The following is a 19,975-nucleotide window of genomic DNA, read 5'->3' on the forward strand; positions in this document are numbered from 1 at the left end:
TAGATCATGAGATTTCCTTCTGTGGTCCGAGGGGCGATGAACCTGTCAGTTGGTTGTCTTTGATCATTTTGGTATGCCTATCCTCACTGAGTTGGCCTGTCAGACTTATTTCAGCATTTGGCCAGCTTCGGCGTTGATCCTGAATTTGATATATTTGTTGTTGTTAGTTTGTTTTGTTCAAAATGAAAAATGGTCAAAAATTGGTAATTATTTCCATTATAGACAGAGAATATTTTAGAACTAATAATTTTTTGTAATAATATCAATAATTACAAAAAGAAGTTTGTTTTGTTCAAACATGAAAAATGGTAAGCAGATATATATATATTTTTTTTGGGGGGGATAGGAATATTCAAAATTGGTAATTATGCACATAATAAACAAATAATTTTTAGAAGAACTAATAAGTTTTTTATATTAATATTAATAATTGTATATACCTACAGAGAAATCAGCTGATTCTGAGGTTTGTTGAGTGACAGTTTCATGAACTGTTTGACACATTTTCTATGGAACAATTTTTTTTAGGTTTGTAAAACATTGTTTTTCATATTGTTTCATTATTTTTTGTTGTAAAAGTGAGTAAATAACAGGCTAAATTTTTACAATAGAAAATTTGCTAACTATTTTTCCACCACCACATTTGTGGACTTGGACATTTCTACAGTTGCTACTCCACTTCTTTATCTCATCATCCCACTTGTAGTGTGAGTGCTGACTATTTTTTTGCAGGTTCTCGGTGTGCTTTCAATAACTATTTTAAACCATAGCTTGACACCTATAACCATATGGGCTGCCCAACTCCACTTTATTTTGGCTATTGTTATGGTTATGTAGATAATCAATTATTATTAAGCATTATTAAACAAAGGAAATCAGGTGGAATCAGTAAGCGCTTCAAGAAACCTAGTTAAAATTTTATAATGATTTTAAAAAACTATAAATTTTTCTTACAGTTTTAAAATTTCAGTGATCACAAATAATTATGATTTGAATACAATTTCAAAGTAAAAAATTATTTTTATGTTTACAAGGTAACAATGGATGCTGAGTGGACAATGAAAAATCTTTGGTCAAATTAAGCATGTACTTTAAAATGAGCTGCAGGAGTTATAAATAAGAGAAAAAACATATTTTATGGTCTTGTTTTTGATTGTCCTTTTAATTAATAAATAAATTATAATTATTCCTTCGTGTAGGTTTAAATTGTCAATTGGGAGAAGAAATACGTAAAACTTCTCAATTTAATAATTTTGATGTAAGTAAAAAAAAAAATATATATTTTCTGTTTTAAATCCAAAAACTTAGTTTCTCGTTAATTATTATTATTGCTACTATTATTTTCATATGTTTCTAAAACTAAATTTATTTCTAATGTATGTATGTACATATAAGGGAACTTAGAATTCAGAAAAAAAATGTCCTTTCTATTTTAAATTCAAAAACCGTAGTTTCTTGTAATCATCATTATTTTAATATGTTTATAAAACTAAATTTATTTGTGATATATTTATGTACATATAATAAGGGGGCTTAGAATTAAAAAAACAATTCTTTTCTGTTTTAAATTTAAAAAAAACTAGTTTTTAGTTACTTACGATTAATGCTATTATTATTTTCTTATATTTCTAAAAAAATTATTTATAATATATACATATAAGGGATCTTAGAATTTAAAAAAAAAATCCTTTCTGTTTTAATTTCAAAACCTGTAGTTTCTAGTTAATTATTATTATTGCTATTATTATTATTTTCATGCGTTTATAAAAGTAAATTTATTTCTACTATATGACTATACATGTAACGGGGTTTAAAGTTGTTTGTATTTCGTAAGTAAAGTTTGTACTTTTAAAATAAATAAATATTTATGAGAAGACTCTTTTGAAAATTAGAAGTTCGAATATAATAAAAAGTTAAGAGAAGATAATTACCAATGGTGATTAAATAATTGGTAATCGGTTGAAATTGGTTTTGGTTAATTTTGTATGAAATTCAAATTTGAAGACGTGAGGTGGAATGGTGAGTTTGACGGGATGGAAAGGACCTTTGTCCAATGGTAGCGACCGTTGTTTTGGCCAATGGAGGTCTGGAAAAGGTCCGAAGCGGGCCAATGGCCGACGCCGTTATTATAGCCAATGGGAAGGCGAGACCGGATTCGTTCTGCCCAATCGACTACCAGTCGTCAAAGCGTCTCTTGTACACTCTCACGTACTGTCTCTGCATCGAGTCAAAGTCTTGTTTTCGCCCTTCACATCCACAACTGTGAACTGTTTTTATTACAATTTGAAAGAACTCTCGTCCGGTGAGTGACTCTCGTCCTTTGTTCAATTTCCGTCCAACGACGAATCCACCTCGAAGCCTAGTCCCTTGTCTTCACTTGTTTTGGCTTGGGTTGAGGTCGGCCGTTTGTTAATGTTCGGGGGCAGACTTTCACTTCAGTCTATTCACGTTTGTCCCTAGGCGAGTTTCCTTTTTTTTTACCCCCTCGAATTGGTACTTTTTTAAAATTCTATTCTTATAAGTTATATTTGTTGTTTTTACAATCTTTCCATATTATTAAACAGCCAGGTGTAATATTTTGTCACGAAGAAAAATCGATAGGTCGTTTTTAACTTTTACGAAGGCTATTTCGTCTCCGTATAACTAATGATTGTTTTTTTATTTATTTTTTTTAAGAAATATTTTTAATTTTTTTCTCTCAAGTTCGAATCATATCACCCCATTCGGTTTTTGTAAGCTGATTTTATCGATTTGTGAAATAAACTGATTAAAAAAAGTTAGGCGCTAATATCGGTAATTGTAACAACGCCGTCTATAGGTTAAGCAAAGTTCCGTCCCGCGTAACAATTTTTTTTTTATTGTTTTTCTTTTCTTTTCCCTTATTTCAGCCAATGAAATTAACTTTTGTGTCTGAATTTTTCAGCGTTTTGAGAGATGGCACGTACAAAGCAGACTGCAAGAAAGTCAACTGGAGGTAAGGCACCTCGTAAACAGCTTGCCACCAAAGCAGCACGTAAGAGTGCCCCTTCAACCGGAGGAGTCAAGAAACCCCATCGTTACAGGTATAAATTCTTTTATTTTCATTAATATTATATGTTTTTAAGTTTATTTATTCTCTTTGATAGAATTAATTCAGTGCTGATGTAATCTGCTTTTAAATATGTTCAGTATTTTCATTACGACTGTGCATTTTGATTCTTTCCTTTCTCAGCACAGTTCATCGTATATTTACTGCGATCTGCACCTCAAATTATGTATCACTTAATTTAATCCTGTTTTAAATTTATTAAATGATTAGAGACGGTAATTCAGTTGTTTATGGGGGACTGTGGCGGCTGTTGCATTGTCTCAGCATCTCATTTTGTCGTATCATCAATTCCCAACATTGCTCCCTGAATTTTATTTTCTTCTGCGAACAGGGTACCTGTTCAAAGTGTAATATAGAGGCTTCATGTTTGAATAAGCATTTACAGTGAAACTTGCATGAAACGGACACTCTTAGGGGATGACATGTCCATTATTGATAATAGGTCTGCTTTTGGGAGAAAAGTGAGAAAAAAAATGTTTACTATTACAAGAGGGCCATAATCGATACTTTTCAGTTCTTATTTTTGCTTAAGATGATTTATTTATTAAACACAAAAGAACAGAAAAAATGTTATTTTTCAGTTTTTTCCTCTGTTTTGTGATTGATTTTTGATTTTTCCTCCATATTCAAAATTTCATTTTCGATTTTCTCTTAAATTTTCATTGTTAAGTCAAGACCCTCAGGATCACGGTTTGAAATTGGTCTTTCTGGTGGAAACTTTGCAGCCAAGTCTCATACATTTTTCAATTTACTCTCCTTAATTGTACATATTAATTTTTTCTTAAAGAGTCAAACGTGTCGAGATTCACAATTAAACTGAAGATGTTCGCAAAGTGGAATCATCAAAATATAAGAGCATGAGAAACACCAGTAGCAGTTTCAGGTGTCTGTTTTTGTGAGAGTTTTAGAGTCAGAAAACAGTTGAAAAAGCTGTCTGTGTCTTATTTAGAGTCCGCTTTGAGGAAAATTTAAATGTGAAGAAACAATTGATCGATGGGAACATAATTTTGTCCTAGTAAATATTAAAGAAAAATCAACCCACATTTATAAGTAAAAGGAAGGTGTGCCCTTTTTAGACGAAGTTTCACTTTAATAAAAGAAATATATATGCAATCTAAATATTGTAAAAAGATGTTTACTGATGTATTTTGTATATGATGTTCAAATTGTCATCGTTTGCAATGATGGAAGAACACATGGACTGTGGAGTACTCACAGATGAACAGTAACATGTGTAATAATTTTTCCAATTTCATTTTAAATGTTATCCACACCTTTTAGCGTTCATAGTTTTTGTCTTACAGTTTTCCCTCATTTGGTTTATTAGATTTTTTGTAATAGGTATTGGTTCGTAACATCACTATGATAACTGTAAATGATAATGATAATTGTAAATTATTTCATTTTTATTTATGACAAATAAAGGAAATTTCATGGTTTGAATGTGAGGATTAAATGTATATTATGTATTTGATTTCCTGCAATTATAACTTTTTAGATGTAAAGAAATACAAAATTAATCAATTTTTTGTTACAATGTACATTAAATACACAAATATCAGAAGTTTGGCTTGAACATTCAACAACTTAAACATGGAGTTTGTATTAATAGAAATTAGTTCTAATCTAACCAAATTTGATGTTCTGTTCAAATTGGCATAATGAAGTAAACACTTTTTTTCTTTGCTGCACTTTGTTCCTAATCTGATTACAGATCTTCCTTAACAATAATTAAATTAATAACCTATTTATTTATTATTAAGTTTACTTAACATATTAAGTTTTGGCAAACACCATTTGGAAGTTCACAGTCTACCCCTACATGAGTTAATTACACATATTTCCTAAATTGTATGTTGGCCATTTTGTTACAATATTTTCCTTTATGTAAAGAACAGGAGTAAGCTAAAAACCAAATAAAAAAATTTTTTTTTTTAAATTGACTTTTATCTGTTTACCCGAGCCCCGCATTTAATTTAATATTTTTGTACTGCAACATATTCAAGAATCTGACAACATGTTAATTACTAATTTAAATTGTGTAATTAATCAGTGAAATGTGTTAAAGTAAAAATAGTAGTTCTAAAAGTTTTCAGTGATCAGCATTTTTACAATGGCTTGTTTTGGTTTTCAGGCCCGGTACAGTCGCCCTAAGAGAAATTAGGCGTTACCAGAAGTCCACTGAGTTGCTGATCCGTAAATTGCCATTTCAGAGATTGGTTCGTGAAATTGCACAGGATTTCAAAACAGATCTTCGTTTCCAAAGTGCTGCCATTGGTGCTCTTCAGGTTAATTTTTGTTTTCTAATATTCTAAATATTTACTTTAGTGATCAGCACGTTTTAGTAGTTTTGTATGTTGTCATTTTGCTTTTACATTTTATTGAAATTATCTTCTTTTTTTACATATAGGAAGCATCAGAGGCTTACTTAGTGGGTCTCTTTGAAGATACCAACTTGTGTGCTATCCATGCTAAGCGTGTTACCATTATGCCGAAAGACATCCAGTTGGCCAGACGAATCCGTGGAGAGAGAGCATAAATCTTTCAACACCCTAAAAAATCTCATTTTTTTGTTAAATTCTTTTTTTTCTTCTTTTCAATTGGCATCAGAGCATTTTCACTGCCGTCTGGATGTAACGTGTGATGACAAGTAGTTCCAGACTGTTAACTTTTTTTATATATATTACTTATTTTTTGTAAATTCATTTTTAAGTAAAAAAGAAACAAACACTGAAATGTACCTTTTGTTTGCCTGGTGTCAGGTTAGACTGAATGTTTTAGGTTTAGCCTGTTTCACAAATTGTAAAACCAATCAAATTGATAAGTAGATTAAAAAAACTACATTCATCATTATTGTGTGTGTTATTTTACATTATTTGTAATTTTATATAATTATATGTTCCATAGAGAGACATAATTAGGTATTCATTTTTTGTTTAATTTCTATATGATTAAGAATAATTTAAAATGCCGTAGGGTTTGGTGTCAACGGATTCTAAATATTTGGATTCATTATAAAGTTACAAAGCCTTGCAATAAATTTATTTAAACATTATTTCCCATAACTTATATATAAACATGTAGTGTAATCATTCATTACTTAATTTAATATTAAAACAATAGGTAATCGTAATTGTGTTCTTTTTTCCTTTACCTTACTCCATTTTCTTATTAACAATAATTTCCTAGCATCCATCTCTATCAACACCATTAACAATAATCCATTATATTTAGTGGTCTATTAAACACGTATGTGAATACCATTTATTGGTTTCAATTAATCGTTAGGAGATCGTGAGATGCGATGCAGGTTTAAAAAATCATTATCGTGTCAATGTTTCGATATTTATCGAGATCATCTTCAGGGCCTGGGATTTATAAACTGTAAATTATACAAATACATGTATGATGTGAAAAAATGAATTTATACCATGATAAAAATTTTAGACTCAGTGTTTTGTGTAGATGTGCCGTTACTGTGTCGTGTTGAAAGTGTCAGTGCGTTAGTTTTTTGTTTATATGTGCTGGATTTTGAAAGAGTGGCGAAGGAAGTAGGGATAGACATACATTTTTCAATGAGGAGTGAAGGATTGTGGTTGGGGGTTCCTCACAATAGCTGGTTGAAAGAAGTTGGTGTCTTGGGGGATCGAGGTCACGATAGCTCAAGTGGTAGAGCACCACCGGCATTGAGCCAAATGTAGTGGTGACATAATTTTTCTTCTCAACCATCTTTGCATAAAAATTGGAAATAATACATTAGAATACGTGTATGAGCTTCAGTTGGCGTTTGCAGAAAACAGAACATTTAAAAAAATGTGTAAACTAAATTTCTAAATTAAAAAAGGTTTTTTTTAGTGACCTGTTGTTTCATTGACACAACCAAATTTTAAAAAAAATCTTAATTTTCACACTTGGCACTATATTAAATTTAATTTGTGAGAATTCCTCCCCTGCGAGGTAAACGTATATCTATAGCTTTTCCTATCATCCCAATCTTCTTATTCTCACTGTTTTGATCCAAATTCGATACTGAAGATAGTGAAACACCAAAATGTGTTGACAGAGAAAATTGGTGAGGATAGGTAGAAAATATAAATTTAATTATTTAGTGAAAAGAGTTACTACTTTATTTATTACTTTTATTATTTGTTTGTAATTTTTTTACAAAATTATTTTATTTATTTCCTTGAAAGAGGCTAATTAACGGAAATTTCAATTTCTTATTATATATTCTTTAATGAAACAAGCCATTGTTAAAAGAGGTAGTCTTTAGAAGCAAGGTCTAAGTTTAAGGGTGGCATGCAGTAAAAGTTTAATTTCTATTTTGAAAAGCTTGTGCTTTGTTAGGATTTAAGCGATGTCTAGACACAAATATTATCATTCAAGTTCAAACAATTTATTTTATTACTGATTCAATAAATTTTTAACAAACACTGGCATAAAAATATTTCAACGATCTCATCCATTCAGTGTACAACTGGATTCGGGTCGTATTCCTGTAATATTTTGGTGTAGTACATTGCTGACAATATTTTATCAGCAAAAAAAAACTTTGTTGGTTTTATTAATAAATTTGTAAAATACACTGCTACAAAATGAAAACTAAGTTTTTATGTTAAAGCAATGTACTTTAAAAAACGTTAATACAGTATATAAGATCACTTCTTTCCTCCCCAACCCCAAATGCCTTTGACAAAGCTGGTAAGAGACGATTGCCCTTGGTTTGTCTTCTTTTCCAATTTGTCTTCGAGAGATGGAAACGAGAGATAGTTCATGGCGACGTCAAAGTATAGAGGCTTGCAAGGGATTGGCTGCATTTCAGGAGGTAGCTTGATTATATTTGCTTGTTTAGTAGCTAGTTTCGGATCTTCGAGATACTCATCCAATCGATCCACAAGAGCAACCTAAAATTGCAAAAATATTAATTTGTAACATTCGATTATTTATTTTAATTAAATCGTGACCTTTGATGCTTGTTTCTTGTCCACTGGAATGGTTCCGACAGTTGATTTTGTGTCATCGGCTGCCTGCAACACTGCCTGAGCGAGGCATGAGCTTTTCGCAGCTTTAACTTTAATATGTACATCGGCCAACTGTTTCTGCAGTAACTCATCAACTCTTGATTTATCAACTTGAACACAATATAAATCTGCTTTATCATACATCGCCAAAGCTTCTCGGAATTTTTTTGTGTTGGTTAAGGCTTCTCCAATATAGTAGCATCTAATGTAAAAATAAATATTCATATTTTAAATGTCAACTATTATTTTATATTAAACCTTTCTGGAATTGAAACTGACCTAAAACATTTGTAGGCCTTAATAGATGACTGGACATCTGCCTGATACTCTAAATCAGTTTCTAAACAAGGCAGTTGTTGCATTTCATTAAAATTTTGTAAAACAAGTTCATACAGACGAATGAAATCCTGAGGCTTTGCTTTTTTTATGTCTCCCTGATGACAAATGAAATATTAAAATCACTTTTTTTTTTTCATTTTCATTTATATTTTTATATATGAACACTAAGATACTTACATCTCCTGAACTCTTTGCAATCATAAGTAAAGTGCGCTGGTTACTCCTTGTTAAGCGTATGTGGGTTAAATATGTGAGCAAATACTGAATTGGACTGACGACACTTTCTGGTTTTCCTTTCATAGCCTTTGCAAGCCAACGTTATTCAGGGAAAACAGATGAGAACAGAAAATTAATACTTACAGCAAGTTCATCCTTAACAGAAGCAATGGCATCTTTGCAGTTAAAGATGTGACGCTCTAATTTGCCAATGTTCGCCTCGCTGGGCTCATCTAATGTCGGCATTTCTTCTTCAGCAACTAAAAATGTACTTACGCTAGCCGGCCGTACAGGGACTGAACGGTTCCTCCATGTAACTTCAACTTTACTCCCTACTTCCTTGTTTCTGGCTTCAGTCAAGAGGCGCTTTAAATTAAAAATACAATGACAATCAAATAAATAAAATAATCTGAATGGGCTACTAAAATGAAAATTTACATCAAGCGCATCTAATATGTCCCCTTGTGCATGGCCGTGGAGAGATTTAAGATCAGAAATTGCTGAATTATCACCAATGTTATATGCACAATAACGCAAATTTGGGACCAATTCTTCACATTTTCCTTTATAGATCGATTGATCAACTTCATCAACAGCTGTGCATAGTTTTTCATACACTACTCTATAAAAAATATTAAACATGTTAACAATAAATCCTACATACATTATACTTATGTATTTAATTAAATTATTACTGAGCTTGCTGGAAATTATCCATGGCTTGCTTCCAATTCTTCGTTTCCAGATAGTAACTACCTTTAATCCAGGCAGCATATGCCTGAGCTTCCAATTTACTCCTTGCATCACAAAGATCAGACTAAAAATTGATATTGAGCAACTTAGGACAAAGAAACTTAGTTGTCTCTATTGAAAGAATTTACAAGAATTAAAAAAATATTGTTTTCTAAAATAATTATTTATCACTTATATATTAAAGAATATTTTCAATATAACACAATATAATTTACTTGACACAGGGCTTCTAGCTGTTCAGCGTAATGAACAGCTTTACGAAGTTTTGACACAAGTTGAAACTTTTTTCTCAGCTCTGTGTTTGATTCTTGCCTTAGTTGCATAGCGTAACTCCATGCTCTTTCTGTCAACACCAGGGGGATGTAAAGAAACCTTAGTTGAAATATAAATAGATTAGGTGTTGCAATAAATTTATCAGATTTCAATTAAGTGTTTTATACTTGACGTCTTTCAGATGTGCTTCAGTCACATCTCGCCTTTTAAAATGTCTTTTATCACCCTGAGGGAGACGTAATGTTTTTCTCAGCCTACTCAGACGCCGGGTGCAATAGCCCCTGAAAATTAATTAGCACTTTTTAAATTTATTTATCCATTACTGTGAATCCAAGACATTCAGACAATTTTTAAAATCTAAAAATATTTTTAAAGTAGGATTTTTTTTAAAGATATTGATCTACCTATAACGCTGGTAATCACTGTGACGTAGCCCATGCTGCTGCTGAGCATCAGTTATTATTTTCAGGACTGTAATGTAAATTTAAGGAGATATATAAATCTGTTTTATATTTTTCAGCAGGTTCAATAATTTATTAAAATAAAATGAAGTAAAAAGTTACTGTTTTAACCCATTGCCAATTTAAAAAAAAAAAATATATTAATTTAGAACAAATTATTAATTTAGAAAAAAATTGGTCAACAATGGAGCAAAAATTGTCTAGACACAAGGCCCAACTGTAGTTTGAGTTGTGAAAGAATAAAGACACTTATTTTTAATGTATTGTGTTTAGTGGCCGTTAATTAATGATTATTTTTAATGCCATACAAAGTAAATGAATTCATCAATCAACGATTAAGAGCAAGTTGACTGAAAATTTCAAATGTCGAGACACAAAGGTCCAACTGTACATTTTAAGCTACTGTACTGCTGAATGAAAATGGATAATAATAATCCATATAATCTGAGACCCATATTAAATTGGTCACAAAAAAAAAAAAATTAAATAAAAATATGTCTGTTCAACATCATCCAAAATCAAAGATATTGTCAATCAATGACAATGAGGCTGAAAATGACATTAAATTTCAAAAATCCGTCAAAATTGTAACTGAAATTGTGACGACTCAGATGGCTGACATTTGAAAAAAATATTTTGAAACTGGCCTTCTTAGATTATAAAAGTCCAATAATTCGACACAAAGCAGTCATGGAATTTCAAATTGTACATTTAAGTTATGAAATACTCGAGATACTAGGAAGATTTGTTAGTAATGTTTTTGAGACCACGCCTCTCTTATCTTAATAATTTTGTAAACTAAATCCACTCAACAAGACTACTTACTACCACAGCATGAAACATACACATACACATACACTGACAGGCAAAAAATTCCACCCAATTGATTTTGTTTCATTTTCTCGATAAAAAAAAATTCTGTCCTTAATTTGTCACATTGTTTTTACCAATAATATTTGTTTAAATTGGGAATATCAATTAGACGTAATCACACTTAATCCTTAATCCAAAACAATGATAAAAGATTTTTCGATGTTTAATTTTTACAGAATTTAAAATATATTCAGTCTCATTTGAATGCTGAAGGAATAAACTGTTTAGCTTTCATCTTTGTCTTCTTAATTTCAATTTTTAAATTTAAAAATGCCACTTAGTGCTGAGGATGTTGCGCTCTTATTGATGATGGAAGTTCCATCAGGTATGCAGCTATTGCCAGAGTTCCCTACAAAACACTGTGACTCGCCGATATACGTTTTCAAGAAACTGGGCCCTACCATAGAATGCCCGGTTCTTCTAGCCCTAGAGCATATCTTTTGTATTCCAATTCTCAATTCTTGCCTTTGAGACCAGTAGTTGACCTCGATAGATTTACTAAGACAGTGCAGCCAAAAGGTAAAAGAAAAATATTTTGGGTATTTTTTTTTTCAAAGTTGTGCACAAGTCACTGACCCAATTACTTCAGGAGTGGTGTATGCCATATTGACAAGTAAAGTTTTTCTAAATTTCTTTGATCTACTGCAATAGGGATTATTAAGAGTTATGATAAGTGCCCAGTTTTATGTAAATCACGGCAGTTCGCAACAGCAGAGGTCATACCAACGCCCTCAACTAGGACTCACCAGTGTGCTATAAGCACAGAATGGTTGAAATAATAACTCTAAGTGCAATATATTGCAGTCTGAACATTACATTTACTCTACATGTTTATATAAATTATGGTTAATAATGAATTTATTGAAAATTATAGACAACTCTCTGGATCAAGATATGGTCTCAAAGAAGAAAGCAATTCAGTTTCTACTGCCAAGCATTTGACCTATTTTAAGGTCATCATCAGGGCAAAACAACCTTAGATATGTCTACAGGTTAACATATTTAATCATGTCATCAATAATATGCCTCATAACAAGATACCAGTCTACAATAATATACACTGCGAGTTATTTTTGGAATATATAGTACAGAGGCTGGCACAATAAGCTCAACGATAGTTCAAGCACAGAGATGCCAATCTCATATCAAATTAGACAACTGTAAAAAATGAAAATATAAAAACGAAGAAACATCGACTGTGTGTACGAATCAATTCAAATATGTCTTGAATTGGGTCGAAACTGTGCCCATAATATCAATGTAATCAAATATTGAAAAGCAAAGGATACTTTCGAGGGTGAAGACGGATCCTTCTTTCCCCAATGTTCCATCTTCTGTTTCATTGGTTTTTGCGTTAACCGAAGTAGTTTCAGCAACAACCATATCTGCTATCTGTTATGCTGCGACACGACAAGCTAATAGCAATTAGCAAGAGAAGACTTTAGACTGTTTCTATTTCCAACATCAGCGATTTTACATGAACACGATACACGCTTTCACCATAGGGCATAGACATGTTGGAACAGACCATAGCGGGTCAACAGACCCCCACCTCTCAAGACATGAGCACCAGTTCAACCTTTTGGATAAAACATTTCATACATAATTATTAATTATGCAGTAAAATAAGAGATTGAATATAAAATACAGTATTGTAACAAATGTACAAAAGATTAAATATGAATTGTTTTAGAATAAATTAAAATTATGATTAAATTTTGCATATTTTTGGTGGAAAAGTGTACATCATTTTCTAAGAAATGATTTGAGGTGAGGTCAGTATGGCAATACACCTTTTGGAAAAGATAGTTCTATTCACACAAGTTTCATTCTCACTTCTGTATGTAGAACTATCTTTTCAAAAAGTATTATTTTCTTGTCTAGAGAAAATGAGAATTGGGAAAATAATTTTACTTAAAAAATTATTTTTGTGGTTATTTTGCTGAAAGAAAATATACTACTCAAAATTGCCTCATTGCACAAAAAATTAGTTTTATAGATATGGTATATATCATGACTGCGAACCCTAATAAATTACTTCTTTCACTATTTTACTTTGCAGAACAAGTACAAAATAGAAAGTACATTATTGTGTGGTATCCAAATTCCGGTGCAGTTTGGTTTATTACACTTTTATCAATTTTATCTTTTACCATGGACGTAAGACCAGAAGTTATTGAAAGTTTAAACTGTAAAATTGATCATTTATTGACAAAACAGTACAGAAATTGCAGGTCACTGATAATAGTATGGAGTGGTATATGCCATGCTTAAATCGTAAAAACTGCAGAAGAAAAATTTAGGTAAGGAAGCAGACGGGTTCAGGAATATAATCGCCACAGTGGCTAAAAGAAAATCGCATTGGGTAGGACATACAATGAGAGGTGCCGAGTGATGCTTTAAAAGAATGCTTGAATGGACATCAAGAGAACGGAAAATAAGCATAGTGCCAACACTGGGGCAAGAAAAAGAAGAAGCTGTGTAGAGGAGAAATCTGGCCCCACATACTATGAGACAGGAACGAGTGGAAAAGAATGCCCAAAATGCATAGAATAGTGCAGTATGCAAGTGTTTTATTTTCACTAGATTTTAGTAATAAAAACTATGAAAAAATGTCCAAAGGCTAAGGAAATTAATTGAAATAATTGTGCAACCCAATAAGCTTCATTGTCGACTGATTTTGTATTATACATTTATACAAATAAAGGCTATTATTACATGCTTTCCTACTTTTTTACACAATACAAAATAATTTTAATTGATTAATTTTATTTTAATTTAAATAATTGTTTTATTGACATCATTTATTTCTTTTGTATGTAGAATGTACAATTCAGGGTTTGTTATAATACATCATTTGAGATCTATTTTAGTTTGGCTGAATGTTCTCAAAATTTTAGTTTCTTTTTGATTCCTCTTTATGTTTTGACATTTCTTTGTTTTAAAATCTTGTGAGCATATTCTAGGGTTATCTGCATCCAGTACAAAACTAAATTGTCCTCTGATTTTGTTAATTCTTATGACATAAAATGGTTCATTTCAAGTTTCAAGTCCATTTCCTCTATTTCTACACAACCTGGCATCCTGTATTTTACATCACCAATTAAAACCACCTTTGAGCTGATGAATTTCAAATTCACTTTAAACAATGTTTGTGTATCTTTATTTTTGTATCCTCTGCTCAACATGAAACAACATTCATTTAAAACTTTAGGCTGAAAAATATTGGTGTACAGTCAAAGTTGTACAATATAATTTACATAAAATGATATTTTTGTTCATGATTTTATCTAAGTATTTTGTTTGTATTAGCGTTTCCTACAGGTCGACTGTAAGAAAGATAGCATTTATCATAATCTTAAGTATTTAAATAATAAATGTTTAATGATAATAAATTATATAAAATTTTATCGATTGGTAAAGCCCCACTGTCTAAAAGTCAATTAAAATTTATATTTAAAAAAAAAATTGAACTAATTTTTTTAACACATTGTAGAAGACATTTATTTCTATTAACACAAATATTCATTCTTTGATATTTATCATATGAGATTTAAACAGGTAAAGAAGGATTTAGATTTTAACCAAAAAAATATTAACCTTCAGAAAGTATAGGCATGATTATAAAATCATGAATTAGTTTAAAAATTGGCTTTTCAATGTAATTCAGCATGTCCGCAGCAGTTATTAATCTGAGTGATTTGGTCGATTTAGCTGTTGGATCCAAAAATGTAAGTTTTTCATTTTTCACCAATTTTTTATATCAACTGAAATTGTTTCACAAGCTCCTTATGAATTTTAGCAAGATGAAATTAATTTTAAAGTACTACAAACAGCTCTTCAAGCTATAATTCAACACTTAAATATTCAAGATACGAAAATTGAGTTTCGAGGTGCGGACTCAAGCAACATTCAGGTCTGGGAAATTGAATCTTTAAATAATATAATAACATAACTTTTGATTTTAATACAATATAGTAATCATAATATATAAAGAAAAAGAAAATAATTAGCATTTTTTTGTTGTGTATTTTTAGAACATATTAAAATCTGTTCGTGATGAAAACTTAACAAAAATACCAGTTAACATTGTTCCTGAAGTAGCTGAGGTATCTTACTTATTTTAATTACACTATCAAATATCTCTAAACAATGTTTGATATACTTTTTTATAATCATATTAACATATCGTATGTAATTAGAGTCAAAAGGATGCACCACTTGATGATCAAAGTGTCTTAACAACAGATAGTTCCGGTAATTGTAAAGGATTTTGTAAACATTTTTATAATTTTATTTATTTACAAAGTTTAATTAAGAATTTGAGTGATTTTGTAACATTTCATTGTGCAATAATTGTAATAATTACAATGAACTGAATTATTTCTTTTTTAAGGAAGGAAAAAAAAGCACACAGAATCTGTTGAGGTGGATAACTGTTATTATGATAATATATTCTAAAAATGTTAATAATTTTCTTTGATTGAATTTTCAGGATGTTGTGGTAGTTGAGTCTGGTAAAGTGCAAGAGCCTTCGAAGAAACGCCTAATCACCCCCTCATTTTTAGCTCGTTTGGAAGCTAAGGCTTGTACAATAAATTGCTAATGAGTACAACATCCACAAAGTAATTTGACTAATTTATTATGTGCAGGTGAAAGCACTTCAAGGACAGATAGAAGCTTTAGGAGCACAAGTTTTACCAAGTGATGACGCCCTTTTGCAAACAACAAGATCTCAGCAAGAAGCAAAACCAATATCAGATTTATGGCAGAGTTTGAATATTACAAAACGAATGTCTGGAGCTGAGGAAGGGATAGACAAGGTAATTATAACATATCCTCAATACAATAATTATTTAAAAATTAACTAACATTTTTAGCTTGCATCACTATTGGAAACTGTTGCTAAAGAGTATGCAGATCTGAAAATTGTGATTGATAGATTAGAAGATGAACTAGGCCAGGATATGGTGGAAACAATGAAGCAAATTAAATTGGCTGCAAATTATGCAAAGCAAATTAGACCAAGAGAAGAAATATATCAGAGCAAACTTAGTAAAAAGTAAGTGCTGTGAGCATAAATTAATTTTATATCATAGATTGTCTTTTTTCTCAGGCCACCAAAACAAGAGCCGAAACCCCTGTTTAGAATGCAGTTATTAGATAAGGAAAAAGAAACAGCAGATACACAAACTAAGACTCTTGGGCAAGAGTCATCGTACACTGCAACCAATGAGCAGATGTCAAACAGAAGCAAACAAACTGATGATCAGTCTGTGCTGACAGTTAATCCACCTGAATTTAAAGAAACCGTGGATGCGAGTGCAGGACCCAACAAATTAGACCCCATAAACGCAGAACTTACTGAGCAACCTAGTGAGATGCCTAAAGTATCACCTCCAAGAGATTCAATAAGGAGTTCTATAAAAGATTCATTGAAAGAATCTTTCAAAAAAGCATCACTGGAATCACAGACTCTTTTTGACGTTATTCCTCCCATTCCGAGAGGTGAACCAGTCGAGAGAGAAAAAGTAAATATCTTGTTAGCCCAACATGAATACATGAAGCAAAATGTGGAATATCTTACAGCCCAGGTTAATGCACTCGCAGATTTTACTGGTAAACCATAGTCTAGAGTTAGTAAAAATATCTATTTTAAATCCATTAATTTCTAGAAACCCAACTTCCTGATTTAATTCGTTCAACTAAGAAAAGTAAACATGTAAGTCATTTTGTGTAGATTAAAAAAAAATCTTTAATTACCAAGTTTAGGAATAAAATGATTATTGTTTTTTGTTAATTATTTTTATTTAGAGGAAAGAAGATGGGAGCAGTGGTGCTAAGTATGTAAGGGATCAAGCAGTTGATCAAAAGATACATGATTTAGAAGGGAGACTAGCTAAACATTCATCAAAGTTAAAACGACAAGATGTTATGATAACTGAAAAAACAATGGACTATGATAAACGGTTAAGCAGCATTTCGCAAACTGTCTCTTCTATGTTTGATACCATAAACTCAAGTCAAAATGATGATACACAGGTAAATTTAAAAATGAAAAGAAAAAATAAATATGTTTTATTTAATTACTTTTAAAATAATTGATTAAAATATTTTTAATTATTATTTTTTTCTTTTAGAATAGTAATATAATTGAGGATTTAATATCCAAAGTTCAAAACATTGAAGATGCAGTTGTTGAAGTTGGATGTACGACTCAAGATTTACAGGAAGACAAAGATCAAAAAACAGCCTTATTACAAGTAATACATCTAGTTTCTTTTCTATATTGTTCATAATAATTTTAGAGCCTGAACCACAAATTACAAACAAACAAATGTAAGCCATTCTTAGCTTTTTGTTAAATCTCTTTGAACAGTTCTTATTACATTTTTTTTAGGATTGTTTATGTCAATATTTCTAAGTTAAAACAGTTTTAAAAAAATTTATGTCTAAGGGCAAAAATAAATTGTCTATAAACAGTGGTGGGTGTTGCAATAAGGGGTTTCACAGGATTTCTCAGTGTAGGTTTAAAATTCCAAAAAATAAATCCAGGAGGGAATCACAATCATAAAGCTCAAATATTTTGTCTATGTGGATGATGTGGTGGGCTCCAGGCAAACTTATACGAAAACCAGGGGATTGAGAAGGTTTGGGGGGTTGCAGGTTGGTGAGTTTTATGCGTTCAAATATCTAGACTCGATACTCACCAAAAAGAATGAGGATTGACAGGGCATCAAATGCAGGATTACAACAGGAAGTAGATATTTCTGTTTTGCACCCTACCCTTGTGAATGGAATAAAAATTTATCCAGAAAAGTAAAGATTGCCATATATAAAATGATCATCAGATGGGGTTATATGGGTGGCCTGGACCATGACTGCTGTTGAAAAAATGAGGCTGAACTGCTGGGAGAGGAAGAATCTCATTATTTTAAGAGCCAGTTGTGGAAATGAGAGGTTCAGAATAAGAAAAATGAGGAGCTAAAGGGAATGTACCAGGTTGTAAAAGAAAGCAGATTGCGCTGGCTGGGTCATCCAAATAGAATGAGTATGGATGGAGCACCAAAGAAGACAGCCGGGTGAGTAAGACCGTCCACAAGGAAGACCTCAAAAGATGGAAGTAAGGCAGTGGAGAAGAAAGGCTAGTGACCTAGCAGTAAGGCCCAAGTACATTAAAAAACAGAAGGCATATTTACTTATAAATTATTGAACACTGGGCAAACATAAGGGGAGGCTGATGGTAACATCTTCATTTGAATGAAGGACAATATTCTGTCAAGCGTTAAACCCCACCAGTGTAGATTACCTAAACTGTAAATGTAATAACCATCATTTTAAAAACAAATGTCACAAAGAAAAAGTTTGGACAAGAAATCATGACCACTGTCCTATGGCTGTATTTTCTATCAGTGTCAGTGTCATGATTTGGGCAATGATGATATTAATGTAACACTTCAAAAATATAAATAATGCAAGGAATTTCATAAAAGTCTAATTTGTACAACAAAGTTTATAAAAATAACTTTGGAAGAAACAAAAATATATTGACAAAAGCTGGCAGTTTGCTAAACAGGAAAAATATATTAGAAATTTTTGAATTTGAATGGAAAAATAATGTGTATTACAAAATATTAAATATTTTTATTTATTTATTTTAAAGTTTCTTGTTAAATTAATTGAAATTAATTCACTTGGAAAAAGTTAATTACACCTGCTATGATTTCAATTTGTCAACTACCAAAGCAATGGTGATATAGCTAAATACATAATATGTATAAAATGTTGTAAAGGGTGTACATTTTTATGCTATACTTTAAACAAAGAAATATTATTAATTTCAGAAAATTGCTAACGACTTGGAGTTAGTGAAAACAGGCAAAGCTGATCGTTATGAAATTGAAGATATATTGGCCGAAAAAGCTGACTGTTATGCTGTCCTCGAAAAAGTCTCGCAGAGTGTTTTCGATATAGCATGCAATGATTTGGCCAAGGGGATAGATGAAGCTTTGAACAGGGTCTCAGCCCAGGTATACCCTTTTAACATATATAATCTTCAAAACGTTTTTATATAATAAAACCATAGGAGAGTCTATTAGCTGCTACAATGCTTGAGATGCAAAATGCAATGGACAACAAGATTGACAGGGGTGAACTTGATCCACTTAAAGATGAAATATCAGAGAGGATAGAACAAATCAACAAGAAAGTGGAAAAACTCTCTGCAATGAAAGAAGGCAGGGTAGCTGCTGGGGCTAAAAAGAAATACATGACGTCAGTGTTAATTTAATTTTTTCTAATTCAATAATTAATACGCATTTTACTTGTTTTCAACAGAAATGTTAATTGTATTTCTTGCGATCGTAATGTATCAATGAAAATTGAAAATGATGTACCTTGCATACCTGCCATGGCAGATCTACCAGCTATGCACAGCATTGCTCCTTATATTTCTTATGAATTGGATCATTTGAGAAAATTAAAAGCAAAGTAAATTATCCTACATTTAATTTTTTTTAAACTTATAATTAAACAACCTTTCATTATTTTACAGGCAACCAGGCCCGGGCACGCTACTCGAATTTAACGACTTGGCAAGAAGATATAATATTAGAAATTTGGACAGCTATGAAAACCTTGTGTACGCTGACTCTTCTTTTTCTATTTATTTTATTTTCTATTCTATTGATTCATTAAAAATTTTTTAAAATTATATTTTATCAATAATTATTTATTACTTCCAACCCTTATTATCACTTCATGCTTAAAATCATTAGTAATTTAAGCAATTGTTGCATATTAATAATGTTTTTTTTCAGTGATGTTCCTCATTTACAAACTCGATATTGTGGAGGAAGTCATACTAAACTTGGCCCGCAGCAGCGAGTGACTCATGTCGGACATTTCAATATCGTAAAAGGAGTAGATAAATAAATAACTGAAACACAATA

At 31.2% G+C, this 19,975-nt stretch overlaps 3 protein-coding genes and 1 long non-coding RNA gene across 5 annotated transcripts; 3 read left to right on the forward strand and 1 right to left on the reverse strand.

Moving 5' to 3' along the window:
* Positions 1-539: 539 nt before the first annotated feature.
* Positions 540-1,258, forward strand: LOC112126536. Its single transcript, XR_002910026.1, has 3 exons — positions 540-888; positions 1,035-1,140; positions 1,200-1,258. It is a non-coding gene; the product is annotated as an uncharacterized LOC112126536 (long non-coding RNA).
* An 896-nt stretch (positions 1,259-2,154) lies between these two features.
* On the forward strand, positions 2,155-6,216 carry LOC106661867 (histone H3.3). 2 transcript variants are annotated; one of them, XM_014385584.1, is made up of 4 exons: positions 2,155-2,302; positions 2,924-3,062; positions 5,223-5,376; positions 5,499-6,216. In XM_014385584.1, the coding sequence occupies exons 2-4, from the start codon at positions 2,935-2,937 to the stop codon at positions 5,625-5,627; spliced, it is 411 nt and encodes a 136-aa protein (XP_014241070.1). In that variant the 5' UTR covers positions 2,155-2,302; positions 2,924-2,934; the 3' UTR covers positions 5,628-6,216. The 2 variants fall into 2 exon arrangements, with proteins under 2 accessions (XP_014241070.1, XP_014241074.1); XM_014385588.2 differs by lacking the exon at positions 2,155-2,302 and adding an exon at positions 2,437-2,460.
* Positions 6,217-7,468: 1,252 nt separating this feature from the next.
* LOC106661980 (signal recognition particle subunit SRP68) lies at positions 7,469-12,523 on the reverse strand. The gene is made up of 11 exons (XM_014385767.2): positions 12,314-12,523; positions 10,095-10,161; positions 9,858-9,971; positions 9,633-9,789; positions 9,360-9,481; positions 9,103-9,286; positions 8,809-9,030; positions 8,626-8,751; positions 8,389-8,543; positions 8,053-8,311; positions 7,469-7,992 (listed from the first exon to the last, which is right to left on the reverse strand). The coding sequence occupies exons 1-11, from the start codon at positions 12,405-12,407 to the stop codon at positions 7,747-7,749; spliced, it is 1,746 nt and encodes a 581-aa protein (XP_014241253.1). The 5' UTR covers positions 12,408-12,523; the 3' UTR covers positions 7,469-7,746.
* A 2,030-nt stretch (positions 12,524-14,553) lies between these two features.
* Positions 14,554-19,973, forward strand: LOC106661833. The gene is made up of 17 exons (XM_014385521.1): positions 14,554-14,755; positions 14,827-14,940; positions 15,062-15,133; positions 15,227-15,281; positions 15,421-15,452; positions 15,520-15,609; positions 15,677-15,847; positions 15,905-16,086; positions 16,141-16,643; positions 16,700-16,746; positions 16,839-17,066; positions 17,165-17,287; positions 18,869-19,054; positions 19,111-19,298; positions 19,362-19,514; positions 19,579-19,665; positions 19,844-19,973. The coding sequence occupies exons 1-17, from the start codon at positions 14,696-14,698 to the stop codon at positions 19,956-19,958; spliced, it is 2,406 nt and encodes an 801-aa protein (XP_014241007.1). The 5' UTR covers positions 14,554-14,695; the 3' UTR covers positions 19,959-19,973.
* Positions 19,974-19,975: the final 2 nt, after the last annotated feature.

This window comes from Cimex lectularius, unplaced genomic scaffold (assembly GCF_000648675.2).
Source record: "Cimex lectularius strain Harlan isolate CLEC.00 unplaced genomic scaffold, Clec_2.1 scaffold34, whole genome shotgun sequence".
NCBI classification, from domain to species: Eukaryota; Metazoa; Arthropoda; class Insecta; order Hemiptera; family Cimicidae; genus Cimex; species Cimex lectularius.